This window comes from Zonotrichia leucophrys, chromosome 5, assembly GCF_028769735.1.
Source record: "Zonotrichia leucophrys gambelii isolate GWCS_2022_RI chromosome 5, RI_Zleu_2.0, whole genome shotgun sequence".
NCBI lineage: Eukaryota > Metazoa > Chordata > Aves > Passeriformes > Passerellidae > Zonotrichia > Zonotrichia leucophrys.
The window spans coordinates 53,272,190-53,292,633 of record NC_088175.1 but is presented as its reverse complement, the minus strand read 5'-3'; the positions used below and the strand labels follow the sequence as shown (position 1 = coordinate 53,292,633).

General features: G+C 42.8%; 1 protein-coding gene across 2 annotated transcripts in view; it reads right to left on the bottom strand.

The window, feature by feature from the left end:
• The window catches only part of QSER1 (glutamine and serine rich 1), a 41,750-nt gene extending 22,373 nt beyond the window's left edge, over positions 1 to 19,377 (bottom strand). The window contains exons 1-3 of one of the 2 annotated variants that reach the window (XM_064715641.1): positions 18,938 to 19,377; positions 2,865 to 2,974; positions 1,522 to 1,686 (exon numbers count right to left, since the gene is read on the bottom strand). In XM_064715641.1, coding sequence (XP_064571711.1) covers positions 1,522 to 1,686; positions 2,865 to 2,974; positions 18,938 to 19,053 — 391 coding nt within the window. In that variant the 5' untranslated portion in view covers positions 19,054 to 19,377. Of the gene's footprint in view, positions 1 to 1,521; positions 1,687 to 2,864; positions 2,975 to 18,195; positions 18,311 to 18,937 lie in introns of those variants that run through there. The other variant, XM_064715642.1, reaches the window with a different exon arrangement.
• Between the last annotated feature and the right edge of the window lie 1,067 nt (positions 19,378 to 20,444).

The following is a 20,444-nucleotide window of genomic DNA, read 5'->3' as shown; positions in this document are numbered from 1 at the left end:
GAACCCTGATAACACAGATCAAAGGAACACTTGGAAGGACAAATACAACAATGTTCTTCTTTTTTCCCCGCAAAATCAGCAGTGGGGGGTTTGGAGAAAACCCCAAAGAAAGAAACCCTTCTGAAAACAGGTCGCTTTGCAGAGTGAAGAGCTCTTGCTGTCCCTCAAAGAAGTTTGTGAAGATAAAGCTCTCAATAGACACTTGGGAGGATCGAGGGTCACAGAAAAGCAGCAGAAGTATTAAAGGACAACAGAAAGCTCAGAGAACTGGCAACAGTGAAAAATGGGCTTACTAATGAGCTCTTAGTAATGAGTACTGACAAGTCTCCCAATCATTGGTACCAACATCAAACCTGACCCACAGCATGTCTCCCCCTTCTCCACAATTCACTGTTGGGCAGGCTGCAATGGAGAAATGCTAGGACAAAGAGAAAATGATTTCTTCCCAGCTGACATTCTGATGGGCCATCATAACTCTAAACTCACAACTGATTTATACTAAGGTTGTTTGCCAGATTACCAGTGTGCATCTTCATCTGTGCTCCTACATATATGCCTTTCTTAATAGTGAGTTAAAAGCCACAGTCTCTAGTCTCAACTTTTTGAGCAGCTCTTCACAGAATGCAGCTGCACCTTACCCTGAACAGAACGAGTGCAAACTGTCAACACAAGGACTGCTCCACTCTGGCTACCTTGTGCCTCCTCCCCAAATCAGAGCAGCAATCACACAGCTGCACTGAGACACAGATCAGCCTGCTGATACAGAGGAAATCCATCCCACCAAAGGAAAAAAGCCACTCAAACATTTTCTGCTAGATCAGTGAATAGATCCAATTCACTGCACAGCTGCACAATCACTCCAGAAGATTAACCAGAACTTGAAGCTACCCACAGATGCAGCAGCAACACTTATCTTGGTGTGACTGTCTACAGCAAGCTCAAAATCTGCAGTTTCCTGCCCTGCACAGAAGGCTTGACAGATGGGGGAGGTTTGTGGAAGGCAGCCAGTCTGCCAAAAGAGATGGCACATTTGTTCAGTTGTAAATTAGATCCCTTATTTCTATCTGACATGCACCTCAGACCTTCTTTTTGAGAACACCTTGCCCATTACTTCTGTGTACAAAGGGGCCAAAGCTACCCATAGATTTTAGTACTAATAGCACAGAAAAACTGTCATAGGGAACAGAGTTTGAGAGTGAAAGATTTGCTAGGAGGAATAGGTAGTGTGCCTGAAAATGCTTAAAGTGTTAGTGAGACTAATTCCAAACAAAGCTGGGGATATAAATTTGACTCTTCAGACAGAATAATATCCTATGTATCTAAATTCCTTCTAAACAACCAGAACTTCTGTTCATTTAAATTCTTTGCTGAGATAATTTCATTGATTTTGAAATTGTTAAATATGGAGATGCAAAAGAAGTAGTAAACATGCAGCCTTTCCAGTCAGAATATTTTTGTTTAAAATTCTCCCAAACATCCAATATAACAATGATAAAATTTATTTAAAGAGAAAATGTTCACCTGTCTGCCAGGAAGGAGCCCTGAATTGTGGTAAAAGGGTAGATCCTGAAGAGACTGCCTGAGCAGTACGAGACTCAATAGCAGAGAGAAAATTCATAACTGAAGAAGTTTCCTTAGTGTTACCTCCAGCACTGTGCATACTGGTATCAAATATTCCTGAAAGACCTGGATGACAGCAGAGAGAAATGAAACAAAACAGATAATTCAGATGAACTTCAAAGAAGCAAAATCAAATAACAGATATATGTTCATAATTCACTAAAAACCCCCACCTTATGAAACATTAGAAAATAAAGTACATTGATTTTTCTGTCTTTAGCTGTTATGCAGTGTTACAACTGTAAATTGAAACTTCAGTACACATTTTAAAACCTATTATTAAATGTATGTCAAATATGATGCTTATAACAGTACTTAGGTACACCCTTAGCTGAAGATTCACTCTTCTATTTTCACTTGGTTAAACATTGAGAATTCCTCCTGAAGCATGTCCAACTTTTCTATATCCAGTTTCTCCCTTTTGGGCAGCTTATGGAAGTTTGGATTTGCATTCCCTGTTTCAGCAAACACCTCCATGTGTTTCCCATTGCTCAGACCTTTCCATAGCAGAGGGCTCAATGGGAAGCCCTGGTGAGATCCAGAGCTGTGAGGAACTGAGATTATGTCCAGGCTGCAATTCCAGCCCTCCATCACCCTGATCAAGGACCTGGCCAGGAGATACAGACTCAGTGCATGAGCTCAAACACCTTTCTTTGGAAGCTGTGTTGCAAAGTGAGCGTGAAGAGGTCAAGCCCCATCTTCTGGGGGATCCAGAGAGAGGGTATCATCAGGATCAAAGACAGACCCCAATGCAGCTGTCACACAGCCTAAGCCACTGCTACATTTTCAATGGATTTTAACTTTTCCCCAGCAGGGTCTCAGTGTGCACATGGCAGTACAGCAGCACAATGCTCCAGCTCCCATCAGTTCTGCTGTTTGCTTTTTTGTTTTGCATTTCTGCCACTGGCTCGAAGGCACACGACGTTTGCCCTCATACATAGGCCAAATCCTGAAAAGCTGTATTCTAACAAATAAGTACAGCTGTTTCAAAAAACAAGATACCAAGCATAACCTCCCTTTATATTTTCCTTTCTATTTACAACTTTTTGATAAAAAGCTAACAACTGTTAACTTCCTGCTACACACTCAGCTTTTCTAATACCAGTTGCCACCGCTTACGTGACAAACTCCCTTTGATTATATAAAAATTCATTGACTTTAATCTAAATCACATTACAGTTGGTTTGTTTTTCCTTTTTCTTCTGTAGCTATTTTAGCAGTATTCTCATGATAAGGACAGTTACCAGCAGGATGTTGGGTAGTTGAGTATCCAGGAAGCTGATGAGAAGCTGTGTATGTCTGTCTGTGAAGGTCTGTTTCTGAATGTGATGAATGTCCTCCTCCATAGCTTAAACTAAGGAAGAAATTAAACATTATTAACAAAATGTACACCTACAGAAATAAAGAACAGTTATGAAGTATCAATCACAAGCCAAAAAGTTACAGAAATACAGGGAAACAAAAGCCCAAGACCAGACAGATCTAGTTCTGCTAGAATATCACAAAAAATGTTAAGCAGATTAAAAATGTACAATTGAAACCTAAAAAGCCAAAGGGTTTAGGGTGGGGAAAAATCTTACAAAAATCAAAGCTGACCACATAAAAGTTTATAAAGGACTAGGTCAGAAAGACAGAGTTCAGCTGTAAGAAACACTCACTGGGCACTTTTTGTAATGATTTACTGATAGCAAGTCTGCAAAGCAGATAACTATGAATACATGCCCACTTTAACATTTCCATTTTTAATTCCATTGAAACTTACAGGACCTCAATTAAAAGGCTGAAATGACTGGGAAGCTGCAGGAGCAATAGTTTTCAAAAAGGTTTTGGTACTTTTGGTACAATTTAATAGAATTGACAGTGAAAGCACTACCAAGTGACAAATCCATCTTCAGACCTCCTAGCATTAAATGCAAGTTAATGATTCCCAGCTTTTATTTAACATTTTTAAGTGAGTCACCTAAATTAACATGATGTTTAAATCAGGCTTAATGGAAGCACACATAAAATATAGATTGTCTGGGTCCATGCAAAACCAATAATGCAGAAAAGAAATAAATGCAATCTAAACACCAAGCAACCTTAGGAGCTTGCCAAAAGCCCTAATGATTTCCAGTTTAAAAAGCAGAAAACAGAGGGAGAAGCAAAACAAACCCCAAACTTTCAAGCTTCCCCAGACTCAGCTCTGCATACCACCTGTCAAATAGAAGAAAATGAAAGCCAGCATGACCAAGTAACCATCTACCTGTTTCCTTTCTTGCTTTTGGACACCAGGCTTATGGGTAGCTGCTACTTACTCCAGTGCACACGTGAAACTGCTTCAAATTCAAAATTCAAGCGTAAACAAATGCCAAAAGAACCCAAACAAGGAAAGCCACAGCCCTCCCTGCTGCCTGCTCCAAGGGAGACTTCCCTTATCTTTCACCCCTGGGGATGAGGGGCAGGCACTCTGCACCAGGGAAAATTAAACTCTCCATGCCAGGAATCATGACATCATGGGAAGCTTTTATAGAAGACACCAAATAATATAAAAATTGGCAACACTGCTGGCTTTGCTTCATTTTCAGTAAGAGGCAGATGAGCCTCTTAGAGCATTGTGACCTGCACACATCATGAGCAGCAAGTCCTGTCTGTGCAGGATTTTCCTGCCTGAGATGCACTGTCAGGGGATGGATTTTCCACTTCAGCAATGCTCTATAGTCAGCATGCCAGGCTACAGCACAAGCCTAAAGAATGAACCAAAATCCTTTGAAAAAACAAAGAACCTCAGCTACTGCTTTTCTCAGTTGGGCTCATTGTCTAGCACTTTAACACCTTTCACAGCAGTAATTGCAATTTAGAGAATTGCCAAACCTAAATTCAGAGTCAGCAGATCCCTGTGCTTATGCTGTAGAGGACAGATCTTTGTGCAGTTCAACTCTATGCATCAGCAACTGATTTCTATTATATGCTGACTGAAATCTAACTATTTGCATCACTGCTATGGACAACTGGCAGACATGATTGCATGACACTGTAGATTATTTTTTTATTTACAGCATTAAACAATTTCTATTATTTCCAGACCCAAAAAAAAAAATTGCAACAGTGTTCTGCAAATAAAACATTATGCAAGTAATAAAGACAATTGAAGTACAAGTATTTTCACAAGAAAAATTTTTAAGTTAAAGTAGTTTAGAGTTTCGGAACAAACATGCACAGCTGGGGAAAAAAACCCCAAACAGAGAACTTCAGGGACATGAAGCTTTCTTCAGGTCTTTTTAAGAAATAAAAAAGCACTACATGAGAAAATAAGTTTCTAAACTGAAGCATGGCAGATTGCTCACAAGAATTACCTTCACTTACAAAAATATTGAGGTTGTGGAAACTTTCCTGCAACAGCAATAGGTTGTATTTAGGTTTTCTTGCAAGTTTACCTAATGCTTTTACCTATATAAAAGTGTGTGTGCCTTTCATACACATTTTAAAGGCAAACTCTAAAGTCCTGCAGCAGCACAGCTTCCTTTTCCCATTCTGTGTTTTCAGGTGAGAGGCACTTTGGTGGTGTCCAGGTAACTGGGGCTATGCTTGGCACCAAAAGCTCTTCCAGATGCAGCAGGACCCAAACCCAGGACAGTATATCAAGCAATTTCACCTCATTCCTCCTCTTTAATTGTAAAAGCAGAAAGTCATCAGCAAAAAGTGGATGAACTTTAATTAATCACCTGATAATTAAAAAATGTGTTGCGAGGTTTTTTTTGTTTGTTTGGGTTTTTGTTGTTTGTTTATTTTAAATTTCTATTTATTCTGATTGTTCAAGACTGTGATTAATTTCTCCCTTCTTCACTCCTGTACAATAAACACCTTTTTTTTGTAAAGGGCAGGCACAGTACACACAAATACCACGAGACACCATAACACGAGGCTGCAGACCAGAGGCAGAATCCTCTGGAAGATAAAAGTAACTTGTAAAACAAACTTGGACAAAGACTTTGTAACAAGGAGGGTGCTAGAATTAGCACTGGGATACAAAATAACCTCTAGACATCAGCACTCAGAAACACTGTTAATTACTAGAACCTCAAAATTCTAGTAATGCTCAAAATTCTAGTAATGCTGGGCATCTTAGAACACTCTAAGTATATGATGGTGCTTTTTTGTTTTTTTAAATACAAACTCCCAGCTCATAGTTAATGCAACCGCAACCTCAAAAATGAATCTGTCTTTCAATAAAAAACACTGTATTTATTTGAACAGTTAATTGTTTATTGTATAATTACTGCTTGCTGGAATGTAGATTCTTATCTCAAAAAGCCTTGCATATATGCCTTCAGTTTACATAAGCTTATCCTAAACAAGCACTGCAATCTGAGAGATTACTGCCTTAAGGTTTCTTTTCATAAAACTGAACTTCTAAACAGATGAATTTACACAGCATGTAATTCACATATCAAAAATACATCCAGCATGGCAAACACCCTCATGGCTAGCAAGCTCTGCATGCTCTTGTTTGGAAGTTTGTTACAGTTGTGCAAGTTGTTACTTGTCCTGAAATGTCAGATAAGCTACTGAAGGAACATTCCCATTACTCGGTACTTTGTTATGCTCTGCTCCAAAAGCACTTGGCCCTTATCTCTGATTATCACAGTCATTTCCCACTCCCACTGTCATAGGGAATGGCACAATGGAGTGATTACTGCTAGGAAATAATATTAATTTGACACGCAAATTTGGAAAAGAGTTCCCCTAAAGTATTTTTCATTGAAAAGATAAATATTACTCTAAAATTAAATGTAAGACATATCCTTGTTATTATTTGTCATTGCTGTAATAATGCAATGAAAAAGTGTGTATGACAATGGAAGTTAAATGATTCAAGTATTAATCTGATTTTTTTTCAACTGCATCAGCTGGGCTAATAAAAGATTTTTACTTCTCCAGTAAAATTTCTGGAAGAAAACTGTACAATCATTGCACCTCATTGTTACTAAAATACCTCAACCTTGATTTACAATTCCTTTTTGTTAGCCCAGATTAAACCTGTCAGGAATGGACCCTTCACACATCTGTTTGCATTGCTATTCTCACGATCATTTCTTTTCAAAGCATTCTTCAATCCAATCGTTTCATACAAATTCAGGTCTCCATCTGCAAAAGGTTATCCGGCCCCACTGCACTCACCACCCTCCTCAGGTGCCAAGGCAATTATCAGGTTTAAGCTTCACACAAGTGAGGGATGCATTTCCCAACTTCACACTCACATTGAAGTCTCATTTTTACATGGAAGCAAAATTTAGCTGCAATAAACACTGGACATACAAGTAAGTACTTTTATTTCTTTTACTTTCTTCAAATAACCATGCTCTCCTAGGCATCCATACAGAATAAAATACAGAAACAGAAAAGAAGCACTTTGCATAAGTATTTTTTTCCCCTTTCCATGTAATGATACTCCTTTTATTAGGTATTAAGCAAATTTTTTTCATTTTTCTACTTTATTTTCTGGGTAAATCCTCATTACAGCTCATCAATTTTTAAGGCTGATTGACTGATTATTTTGATTTGGTGCTTTCTGGGGGGTTTTTTGGGTTATGTTTAGTTTAGTAACAACAATCATTCAAGTACCAGGGAAACACAATGCTTCCATGGAAAGCAGACCAGAGGGTGCAATCCCTTGTCCTTAGGCACTTGTACCTCCTGCCTCTCACAGGAAGGAAAACTTCCACAGAAACCCCCAGATGAAATCCCAGAGCTGTGCTCAAAGCGAACCTGGACACCCACAAGACAAGAGGGTGCACAGGGAACTCAGTGCCCCAGCACAAGCCTGACACCAAAACAACCAAGCCCAAACAACAAAAGCCACCAAGCCAGCGTGCACACAAGGCATCGGATCTGAGGCACAGCAGAAATTTGATCTCATTTTTGCCTCACTGAAAACAAGAGCTCCTGTGAGAAGATGACTCTGCACAGCCCCCTTCTAATGAAATCACCACAAAGGAGATTAAAAAGAACAGTGATAGCCTCATACTGGCAAGAGAATACCTTTAAAATCACACTTGGCATTTTATCTTACTTGAGATATATGTGAAATAGGGGAAATCTCAAACTTCCCTCGCTATCCCAAAGCTCAGACACTTAGCAAAGGAGGCTCTCTCCAACCAGCTATTCAGCTGTGCTATAGCAAATTCCACTCAAAAACAGAAAGCAAAGCCACAAAACTGACAAATGCACTCCTAAATATCAAAAATGTCATCCAAGATATAAGATACAGAAACTGACACACAGCTTACATCTCTTTTTGTCCACTGGATTTGATTTTAGATGTGTAAAATGCAGTTCCAGGTTGTATTACCTGCTGGCAAGTACATAGTTAGGATTAATATTTAATAGCTTGAATATTAAATATTAGAATGTACAGTATATACAGAATAGATATTATAATATATAATTAGAATAATAGCTTTAATATTAGATACAATGTTTATTACTTTCCTTAAATACTTCTCTTTGTCATTTTGCCTTTACTCAAACATCTCCTGGAGAAAGAATGGAAGAGCATTATTTGAAAATTTCACTTGAATTTAATACGGATGAAAAGGAGGGTAGATGGCCCTTCAGCTGCTCATTGTAACAGCAAGAATTCCCTGTTTGCTACAGTCAAGCTAGAATGTAATTCAGCACCCAGGGGTTATCTGCAGCTCAGAATAAAATTAAAATTTAAAAGCAATGTTACAGGTAGATTAGTTCAATCCAGAAATATTTTTAAAAAGCCATGACCCTAAGAAGCAGAGGAGGGAGTTGCCCAGGAAGAAAGTTCAATACCATTAGTAACAGCAAGTCACTCCTGTCCAACACACTTATGGAAGTTTAAAAGCACAGAAAGCCCTTAAAAACAACAGAAAACAGAAATGGAGAATGTCTCAATAATTAATTCCAATGGAAAACAAATGCCTTCTCAGCCCAGAAACCCATTTCAGTGCAAAATATTTCTTAAATGTATACAACATGTGATTTTTCACTTCTATTTCCCAGCCACAGACATACTGGAGGGAGGGGGAAGACAGTGCAAACACAAATTTGGGTTGAAGCCTGAAAATGTTGGCAGGTTCAAGAAAAATGGGAAACCAGCCTACTCCCTGCATCTAATTCCCTTGATCCTCTCTTTAGATTATACAAGACAAACCTTAACATCATATTAGCAAAAAGAGAAAGAATATTTAACAATCCAGATCAGTGTCCATGTGTCCTGGGGTGACTCTGTGATGCTGAATTGATCCCCATTCATCTGTTCAGCCCAGAAATCAGTTTTATGCCTTTAAACCTAGATCTGAGACTGAAGAGGGGGGAGAAGGAAAAGGAGTGGAATTATTTTGTAACTGTATTTAAAAACACAGAGATTGTCTGCACACAGATATGTTTGCCCCACACTACAAGAAACAAAAAGAAAAAAAAATTGCTACTTGAAAAATAAAGTCCACTGCTGAAAAATCAAAAGAAAATCATCTCAAACTAACAGCTCAAGGTACATAATGCATTCTTTTAAGAACAGCATACATCTTTAGCATTTGCCTGGCCTGTTCTTCTATTATAGCAAGCAAAAATAGATATTGATATTTTTAAGTATTATTAACATTATTCTTCAAGGTTGATACTTTTGTAAAGATGGCAAATACAGAATGAGACTGCAGCACTGAGGGAAGTCAGTAAAGCACAGAGGAGCAGCATTTTACTGACAAGCTCCAGTGTCTGTTGGTTATGGCACATTCTCCCTTTTAATGCAATTACACACTACATACCCAGTATAGAATATTTCCCATCCTACCACACCAAAGGCAATCACCCTCCACTCTTTCATTAAAAATGAAGCTATAATGTTAATTTTCCCCTTCAACTCCAAGGCAGAGCCACCAAGAGCGTGGCTGAGACTGCCACAATGTGGGCCAAGGATTGCCTGGAGGTACTTGGGAGAGGAAACTCTCATTACTTCCTCGCTTTCTAGGAGCAGAGATAAGGAGCTTCTAAGAAATAGATTTTGAGGTAGAAAATTACATGAAGGGAGCTGCCTCAATAAGCAAAATTCACACTGTTCCTGTGATTCTTCACCTGAATATATATCACCTCTTAAGGAAATAAAGAGATTTTATGGCACAAAAGGGCCATCTCCCTTTTATTCCCATGTTAATGTGTCTGAACTCCTTATGCTTGATCCTTTTAAAAATGAAAAACAGGAAAGCCAAAATAGTCTTACTGGGACTTCAATACCTGAGTGCAAGTGCCGGCTTGTCGATTAAGTAACCTGCAGAGTTCTTAACAACAAAGACAATATAATTCTGTTAAAAAAAAAAAAATCAGTTAAACTCTGTCTTGAAAATATGTATGTGAAAACTAATATTCAGATAAAACAAGCTATTTATAAACTTCAACTCCAATTACTACTAAGTGACTGGACAAACTACTTTATGTCATTTTTTAATGCATGCAACCTAAACCAGCTTTCTTTATGAGGTTATTTATGGCTGAAATGCCGTCTATATAACAAAATAATTTATTTTTTTAAATCAGAACTGGTAAGTTTGGAACCGCTTCTCTTGGCTTTGACAAAAAAAAACAACTTTGTAACTTAACCAAAACAGAAACTAAAATTAAACTACTCTACAATGTCAGTCTAAACCTCCTGATGCTTGTTTGAAGATTTCAAGGTCTGGAAAGGAGCTTTCAGTGCTTTCCTGCTCTGAATATTCAAGACTAACTTTGATGTCCTTATTAAGACAGTATCATTTAAACAGACACTGTAACACATTCCTCCCAATTTGCATTATAATGCAGTGTCAGAAATAATTTTAAGACATTTGTTTGCCAAGCAGTGCTTTGGGGATTCATACATCTTCCCTGACAGCTTCTACTCCATCAGTGCCTGCAGAAACAGGAGTCCCATTATGGCCTGTTAGCTTCCACCACTCTAAGATCTGCAATCTTATTTTCTTGCCTTTTGAGACACTGGATTATTTTGTCACTACATTTATTTCTCTTCTCTTACCTTCCTTCTGTGAAAGAAATTTTGCTTTACCCAGCATAAAGAGAATAGCTGTGATTTTAAAAATTAAATTTAAAAACAACTTCTCTCCTAGAGTTTTACTTACAATTTCAAGAGGTTTGTGTAACAGACAGTAAATGGAAATCTAACACTTTTTCTCTGATATGTGATGCTATTCTGTTGCCAAAAGTGTACTTGGGGCATATTCAAAACTCTTCTCTAGATCATTCCAGTACTAGTGGTTGAACACACAGCATAATCCTCTATTACAGCTGAGATACACACAAAAAGATTCCATTACTTTTAATAACAAAATCTTATTTCAATATATAAAAATCAGCAGAGCATTAGCTCAAGATGTGGGTTAGCCACATCAGAGCCTTAATAAAATCACAACTCATTTTACCTATTGAAATGCTTTTCAACCCTCATCCTCCCAGTTATCACAGCATTGCATTTTGTGGCCAGCTTGAGTCTTACCTTTAGGGTACTACAGGAATACTTGATACCCCATTTCTTACTAAGCCCTTTATCTCCCATTTCTATGGAAAGGATGATGCTGAAGCTGAGCTTTTTGTCACAAAAATAGGTGAGAAGTGCAGATACATGTGTGCTGTACACTGACAGAGCCATCTTACGCTGTCAGTGGGTTCCCTTCATCACCAAACCTTGAAGCACTTTGCAGTTCCACACCACCCATGGAATACTTTGTGCTTCAGTCTAGGGAAAGCCAGGCACAAGGAACAACCACTCTGATTTACAGCCCTCACCACTGAGTCCCCAGTACTGAAATAAGGCAGTTTCTCCAGGTTTGGTGCAGTTCAAATGCACCCCTGTGAAGAGCAGTGGGCTCATGGCGCAGAGCCATGGCCAGAACGGGGCAGCTGCTCAGTGACCACATCTGAGATCACACATCCTGCCACCCTACAGCCAAAAACCCGGGGCCATTGGATGGGCTCCAAGCCTCCCAGCACATCCACGTGGCCAGCACGGTGTTTTTTCCACACCCCACAACACACCACAAGGGCTAAGCAGCTCACATGAGCTCCTTCAGACTCATAACAAGAAGTTTCCCTATGACTAACACCACTTCCATCCCAATTTAGGAGGTGTGCCCAGGAAAGATCTAACATGTTAACAACACAGTTCATCATAAAACACAGCAGCAAAGAGTCCTTTATGTTAAAGGAAGCACCACAGGGTGTTATTAACCAAGTTTATAAGGAAAATTAGCATAGCTCTTGAATTTAGCTCTTATGCCTCTTCACAAGTGCTCTCCTCATCCTAGACCAGGTTTAAATCTACATTTTTAACCTTACAAAGGGGACCCTGGCTATCATTTCATTTGCCACAAGTCACTATTGGGCTGAAAATACCAGATGAACCCAGTTGCTTGTGAATGTTTCAACCATTGTTCCAAACTGTAGAAATACAGTTACAGCCACATGGCATTTCCTTTGAGATAGGAAAAATGACACTATATTAAACAAATTCATTGAATATGTCCTTGATAGTGATTTGAGCTTTCATGATGATCACGTCTAAACAAAACCAAGTATTAATCCAGATCAAAACAGCATACACACATGAACTAAAAAAAATATCCTTTAATTGATGAAAAAACTTAAAAACAATAACAAAAGGGAGGTTTTTAAAGGGGAAAAGATGAAAATCCCATCTCTTTCCAGTGGTGCTGACTATCAGCAAACTCCAGCTCACCAGTGCCAGCAGCTGAAGGTGGTTAGCACATGGCTGAGCTCAGAGCAGGGAGGAGTTGGCTTTCTACAATCACTCTTTGCACAGCAAATGAACAAATGTTCAGATTCAAGAAAAACTTATTGGAAATCCTGTTCTTGGCAGACTCAGCAGAACATCCTGAAATGGGCCGAGCATGGGGATTGAAGGATTATTCACTGTCTAGCACTGGAATTTTTGACACGAAGACCAGAGAAAGTAAACAGGATGTGGTGTGAAACACCAAGCTGCCATATTTCTGAGAGGGATTTCCTGGGCAGGAAAAAGGGCAGCATGGAAGGTGCAGCACAGCCTGGCACACTCAGCCTGGCCCAGCCTCTGACCCTTTGTCTGGCACGTTCTGGGTGACCAAAAGCTCTCAGAACAGCTTGCCAGACATCTGGAATGCTGAATGAAGGACTGGAGCCCTCCAACTCTTCTGCAGCTGAAAAAGGAGGGATCTCTCCAATGAAATCTAGCTGTGTGGCTGCCCCAAGTAGAACTCGTGCAGGATTATTAAGGAATAAATGCTCCTCAGTATCCTGCTGTGTAAACACTATTTCTCCAAGATAAGGATGCCTAAGGGTGCCTTCTTCCTGCTGAGCATAATTGGATGCACTTTTCCAAGTCCTAAGCAAGCAACACAGGTAGGCATGTAGAAGGAAGATGAAAAACAAGAAAAGCAATATGGGAAAGTAAAAGCTTGTCTAAACATATGTAGGTTCTTGCTGAATTGTTTTGGAACAAGAAACTTTCAAGTGTGCAGAAATCCAGGAATAAGAGCTCCCTGCCTCGTTTTGTAGCATCATCAGAGAGGTGCTGAGGAGGCTCTAAAGAATTTAAGTGTCCACTTAGCCCCAGGTCTGTCCAGGGCAATGAAACAAAAGAAGTCATGTAAGAATGACAGAATAGCAAGCAGAAGTAAACCTAAAACCTATGAAATCTGCCCAGTGAGACAAATAAATCTAGTACTCAATAACCATGCACTCTGTCCTCTCAGAAAGTATTTCTCTTTGCTTAAAAATTCAAAGAATTTTCTTTTCTCTGCCACTTGCATGGTACAGCAAGAAATGCTGTGCTGGAAAGGCTGAACTCTGCATGCTGCTCAAAGTTATTTTTGTCACAGTTAAGGCTGCTAAGGAAAGTTTGAAGTGAGACTATTAATGTACTGCCTTTTGACTGGTTTTTGTTTTGGTTTGTCTTGTCTTTGTTTGTTTAATGTATGGAATAGGCACTCACCATGCAAAGCAACTTCTTGACATGCAAATTTGTGAAAATATAACAAAGATATCCATGCAAAATACACCCACTCTATAAGAGCCCAAGTATTGTTTAGAATTACTATAGTTCAGGCATAGGTGCTTTTTTCCTGACAGGAACAAGGATTTTTCTAAAAACAGCCTCCTTCCTATGACAGCTTTATGCCAGAATCAGCAGCAACTCCAAGAAAAAAATAAAAGGTGGGCAAAAGTGCAGAAGAAACAAGGTGAAAAGGTTGCTCTCTGTTGGGGTAAGGTAAACACACCTATGATTACAGTTAACAGGATGAAAGGCAAAATACGCACATGGGACTGAAACAGTTTTTGCATAGGTGGTGGGATACAAGTGGCCTGCTTGCAGAACAATGTATTCTGTACCCTGTGTGGAGGATGTTGGCTCCATGGGAAAGGGCTCCCATCTGAAATGTCACTGTGGGTGATCTGAGCACAGATGTGGCACCCAGCTGACAGACACCAAGCACTCCTTCCTGCCAGGGAAGCAGGCAGCACAATTTCTGTGGGATGCTCATCAGTGACAGTGACACGGCAAGACTGAGCCCATCCAAACCCTGTCCAGAACCACTGGCCAGAATCCCTGCCAAGGCCACACAGCTCTGCTCCCGGCTTGTCCCCAGGTGCCACCTCTGGCTCCCAGCCCTCCAGCACAGACATCCAGCTCAAGCCATTCACTGTTTCAGCCAGGAGGGTTTTCTCATGGATTGACAAACAGGACCAGCTCCCTGTGCAGTTACACAAACACCAGACAAAGACAAGGGAAGAGGAAGGGAGCCCCTTCCAGCAGCAGTGAGCCTGAGCAGCCAGTTCAGCCTTCTCAGGTAGCTGCACCCTCACACTCAGTCTCAGCTCACTCCTTCTGCAGATAATTCTTTATCACCATTTCCCACTGCAGCAGAATGACACACACTGCTTGAAATCTTCCACGTAAAGCTGGCATTAAATCTCACACAGGTAAGCAGCATCTAAATCCAAACAAGCCTGGCTGGCTCATTTTGAAACTTCAGCCAAGGTTTTGCAAGATGACCACGCATCTGCACCAGGGAAAAGCTGTGGGACACAGAGCAAGAATGCATTCAGCTTCTGTTCAGCCAATCTTTGACCTTCCCACAGCTGTGATTTCAGTGTGTGCTGAATGCAGGTAAAAAAAAACCAAAAAGAAAGGAAGCCAAACAAAAGCCAGCAAGTCCCTGTAAGGTATCTGCACTATGCCATGGACTACCTGTGTTTATTTTGCATGTATAAATGTTTCAGATATAAACTATGACAGAAAGTTTTGGTAAGATTTTAAAAGTGACCTACCTTTTTATATGTTTTTAAAATTTATTTAATGTTTCTGTGCCTTTTAATACAAAATTTTTAAGTATATTTCCAGATTATGAGCACACACTTGAAATACTACGCCATAGGGAACTTTCTGTAGAATGTGTTTAACAATAAACATTGGTTTCACCTTTCAGAACAATTTCATTTGATGAAAGAAAGTGTTCTCATCTTTTCTAAAATACTCTGCACTTACAGAGTTCCTATAGCTATGCAAAAACCCATTAGAATTTAAAATTGAGCCTTAACTAAAACACAATTATCACACAGCTGTTACAATAAGCATTAGTTTGACAGCTATGCAAAAATGAGTTTAAAAACCCATCATAACCATTTATCATAAAAGTGTAAGTCTCCCATTTATGTAAGTTTGCAAATGAACTATCACAGGAACTAACTCTTTATCTTAGATTAGCTGTTACAGGCCACACTAACAATGCCAGTGCTATCTGTTGTAAAGAACCATATTGAATTAAATGACATAAAATCCCATATGCTTGGGTAGCACAGAGATGGATACAGACATAAAGGAACATCAGAGACTATGGCAATCACCATAAAATTTAAATCAACAACAAAGTAATAGTGATTGACTTTTAATCACATGTAGCAGATTTGAGTCTTAGAGCTGTGGTAAAAACAGAACAAGAACAGTGAGATCTTTCCACTAGTAAAAATCTTTTTTTAAATGAGTACCCCCAAGTCAGAGAAACTCAACCAGAAACCTCATCCATTATCAGGTGTCTCCACATCTCCTTCCAAGCAATTACAACAGTTTCTCACACTATTACACATCAGCTGGTTTCTGAATACTCAATAATTCCTGAGCAAGCAGCAAGTAAGCATGGCACACCTTATCTGCTGAGCAAGAGAGCTTTTGGCCAAAAGAGGGTTTAAGCACAGAGGTGGGGTTTTCTGACACTATAGTAAAAGGCCAAAAGTGGCAGTGCACTCCTAGAACCAGCAGCAATTCCTTCTGATGCTGACAGGCTGTGTAAGGGGTCTGGGGGTCAGGAGCATCCCCTCAGCCCCTCCTACCAGGCTGCAGTATCCCAGTGTGTCCCTGCTTAGGTACCAGAGGGATGCCAGTGATTTCCATCAGCTTCCATCCCAATCCACCATCTCCTATTCCATGGCAAGAGTTATGTCACTGCAGGCCTGGTAGAAATGTCTTTGCAACACTTCACCACACATTTCCTTTGAGTTGATAAGAATAGAGGCATTGCACAGACAAAACAGTGCCTGCAAGAAATAAGAAGCAGGATAAAAACCAGATGGCTGAAGTGAAGCACAGGAAGACAGGAGCAATGCTTGTAGGGAGGAGAAATCATTTTGATGAGCTGAGACTGTGAACATGGCTCTCCACACAAAGGGAACAAAACCTGCCACGACACAGCCTGCAAGAGCATAACTATGAGATTTGAATGAAATATTGTCATCTGTATCACCTAAAGGCTGAATTCTTTTCAAGCAAGTACCAGATGAACATGACACACATTTTTTAATTTAACATCAGGCTAATGCAGCTTCAGCTGTTAAGATGACTACCTGTCAACCGCAATCAGAAACACCACTGTGAAAAATGTGATGTGATCTGTAACACAAGTCGAAGGCATGGACAGCATATTCCATATACCTCCACAATTTCCTTCCAGGCTGCTGCAAGCCTTGGCAGTGACAGGAATGACTCTTCCAGCCCCATTCCTCAGCAGCTCCATCCATACAAAGACTCACAAGCACCTAAAGCCCAGACTCTACTCATTTCCGTGTCCAACAAGGTTCAAATCTTTAAATCTGGCCAAAGACAGGCTATGTTAATTCTTGTTAAAATGACATGAACCCAAAGAAGCTAGTTCAGGAGAATTTCAAGCACAAAATAGGATTCATTATTCAGTATTTTCCCTGTTCTTTGTACAGTTAAAGAAAAAGTTTAAATGCTTCAACCAAAAATTTTTAAATGCATCATTTGTCGCCATGTATAGAATGTGGAGATGAAATTTCAAAGAACTAAAACAAAGTTTTCTCCACGTTGTTTCCTGAAGCATAGTATAAATACTGCCATATCATACAGGGATCCAATAATACTAATTTGACTGGTATAGGCAGCAGGCAGTGATCTAATGAGCTTCTGCATGGTACTTGTCTTGGGATTTTTCTCCATGCCATTGCTTCTAAAGAATTCCCAAAATGTACATTTAAGACTGCATTAACACGGTAGCGATTAAAAAGAATTTGCAAGATGTGTTGTAAAACCAGGGGATTATTTTAAATATCAAAAAAGAAAATCCTGTAAAATCCAAGTTCTGCTTCTGCACTATCTATTCTTAAATGACCTGGGAAATCCAAATCACCTCCAAACAGCTGGCATGACCCTCAAGAGGTGATGAGAGCTGGCAAAAGCAACACAGAAAGGACAGGTCACTGACTTCCACTGAAATCAACATAGCAACACGACCAAAAGCACTTCAGTGGTCAGGAAGAAAAATTGGAAAGAATTATATGGAGACCTTACTTTGCCATGCAGGCAGCTCCTCAGAGAAACTGGCTAAAGAGCTTGACGGGGCAAGGCCAAAAAGCTGCAATTCTCTGTGAAACAGGGAATGTACAGCCTCACTCACATCCCAGGGAGCTCCTGAGATCTTCTCACTGCATCTCAAATGCAACGTGCACAAACCAGGAAGGGAAATTGACAACTTGGAGGAAATCTGAAAGAAATCTGGGAGAATAACTAAAGTAAAGAGAAAAAAGAAAAAAAATCTCTGGCAACAAACTTCAAAAGATTATGTTATTTTTATTAAGAAAAATAAGTAAAGCAAGAAATTAATTAGAATTCATAAGAATTCATACTTGACATATTTTCAGCGTGGATGAGGCTATAAACAAGACCCAGTGGCCAGAAACTAAAGACAGCCCTCTTCATATCAAAAATACAACATAAATCAGTCACTTGTATACTTTACCAAGAACTGCGCTGAATTTTGGCTCATGGGAAATTTTTAACTACACCTTCTAAAATGTAAACTCTATTTTCAAACACAGATTGGGGGGGAAAAGAAAAGTTCTATGGCCTGCATTATGAAGAGGTCAGACTAGATGATTGCAACAGTCCTTCTGACCTGATAATCTATTAATCTTATCAGACATGTCTGACCACTTTCAGAAACAAGTGCAAAGTCATCTATCAGCGCACCTATTTCGACGGGATATTTTTAGCCCGAGATTCTCTTTTACCTTTAAACGCCGTCGAGATGGGAACTGCAGATAAATCAAGCGAGAGACATAAAAGGCAGGCGATAACGAAAATCTCATCGCCTAGAGAATACTCCTTTTAGTTGGCAGAGTTACACAATCAAAAAGCAACCCGAAGCCAATAAGATATCCCGTATTTTCCCCGCACTTCCCGGAACTTTGCAGAACTCTCCGCGGGACTGAATCGCTCCAGACAAGTTTTGGCTGAGAGGAGGAGGCTCCGCACGCCCCGGAGCAGCGCTTAAGAGCGAAGAGCTTCGCCGGGCTCAGCGGAGCGCACACCGGCGGAGAAACGGACGGGCGCGGGGGATGCCGGCGCGGCGCGGCCGGCCCGATGCCCCGGCGGGCAGCATTGTTCGGCCGGGCAGCGCCGGTGCCCGCGGCCCCGCTTCGCTCCGGGAGCCGGCCAGGGACGCGTGAACTCTTGAACCCGCGCCGCAGCCCGACGCGAGCCTCCGGGGCGGAGAGACCGCCCGCCCCGCCGCCAGCGCCGCCGCCAGCGCCGCGGGCCGCCGGGGACAGCGGGGAGCCCGCGCCGCCGCCGCCCCCCGCCCGCCCGCCGGGACGCGGCCTCCGCCGCCCCGCCCGGCCCGGCCTCCCCGGGGCCGCCGGGCCCCGCTCGCCCCCCGCCCTGCCCTGCCCCGCCGCCGGGGCCCCCTCGGCCGCCCTCGGCCAGGCCCCGGCGCGGCCCCCGGCCTTTCGTGCCACTGCGGACCCTCCTCACCTGGGCTTGAGGCTGCCGGCGCCGCGCTCGTAGGCCCAGGAGGCGGCGGGCGGCGCGGTGCCCGGGGCCAGGGGCTCGGCGAAGCCGGGGGTCGCGGGGTAGTTCCTGTCCATCATCGGGGCCGCGGGGGCTCCGCGGGGGCCCTGCGCTTTTGAGGGCGGCGGGGACCGAGCGGGGCGGGGGGGGAGCGGCGCCTCATCCGGGGCGGGCAGCGCCGCGGCCCCGTGCGGCCCCCTGCGCTCCGCTCCCGCTCAGCGGCGGGCGGCGGGCGGAGCTGCGGGCGGCGGCGGGGGCTGCGCGGCCGCCGGACCCATGTCGGGCTGCGCGTTCCCAGGATGCTCCTCCCCCGCCAGCGCACTGGGGCTCACGGGCTCCGTGGCCGGGGGCAGGGAGGCCGCGGCGGAGGGGCCGCCGGGGCCGCCGCCAGCAGCGCCGGCGGGGGGAGCGGGAGCAGCAGGAGGAAGAGGAGGAGGAGGAGGAGGAAGGAGGTCTGTGACTCGCGGACGGGCGGCCGCGGCCCGAGGGGGAAGCGCGGCGGCGGGAGCGGAGCGTGGCGGGGGGCGGTAGCCGCCACCGGGGCGGGGTGGGGGGGCTGAAGGCGGGGACGGGCGGGGTGGCGGTGTCGGGTACGGGGGAGGCCGGTTCCTCGGTGGAGCGAAGCGCTGGCGCTTTGTTGGAGGAACCGGGGCGGGGCCATGTTGTTCCCGCGGAGGGGAAGCGCCGCCAGCCGCGGGCTCCGGGGCCGCCGCCGCCGCCAAGATGGAGCCCGGCAGCCGCCCCATTGTAGGGCGCTTTGTGGGGCCGCCCGCCCGCCCTGGCACCGGCACCGGGCGCTGACGCCGCTCCCCGCGCCCGGCCGCCTCCCCCCGCGGCGGGGAGCGCCGAGCCACCGCCTCTTTATGTGTCTGTATGTCAGAGCTTCCCAAAGACCCGGGCATTCCCCATCGAGAAGTCACCGCAGGCCTGAATGGAATCGTATGATGGCATCGCGGAGTGCTTTGGATTGAAAGGGACCTCGAAGATCATCCAGTCCGATCCCCCCTGCCATGGGCACGGGCACCTTCCACTAGATCGGGTTGCTCAAGGCCCCATCCAGCCTGGCCTTGAACACTTCCAGGGACGGAGCAGCCACAATTTCTCTGGGTTTTCCAGTGTCTCACCCTCCTCACAGTAAATAATCTCATCTTAATATCTCATCTAAACATCCTTCCAGTTTAAAGCCGTTGCCCCTTGTCAGTTGCCCCTTGTCAGTTGCCCCTTGTCAGTTGCCCCTTGCCAGTTACCCCTTGTATATTGCCCCTTGTATATTGCCTCTTGTATATTGCCCCTTGTCCATTACCATATGCCCTTGTGAAAAGTCTCTTTCCAGCTTTCTCGTGTATGCCAAAAGCCAGCTAGCAAGAGAGAGAATATCTATCTATTCGTTCTTTACTTTTATTTAGTCTAAATTTAAATGGTAAAACTTCCTACTTTAGCTAGGACTGGCTAAAGCAGTTTGCTTTTATTT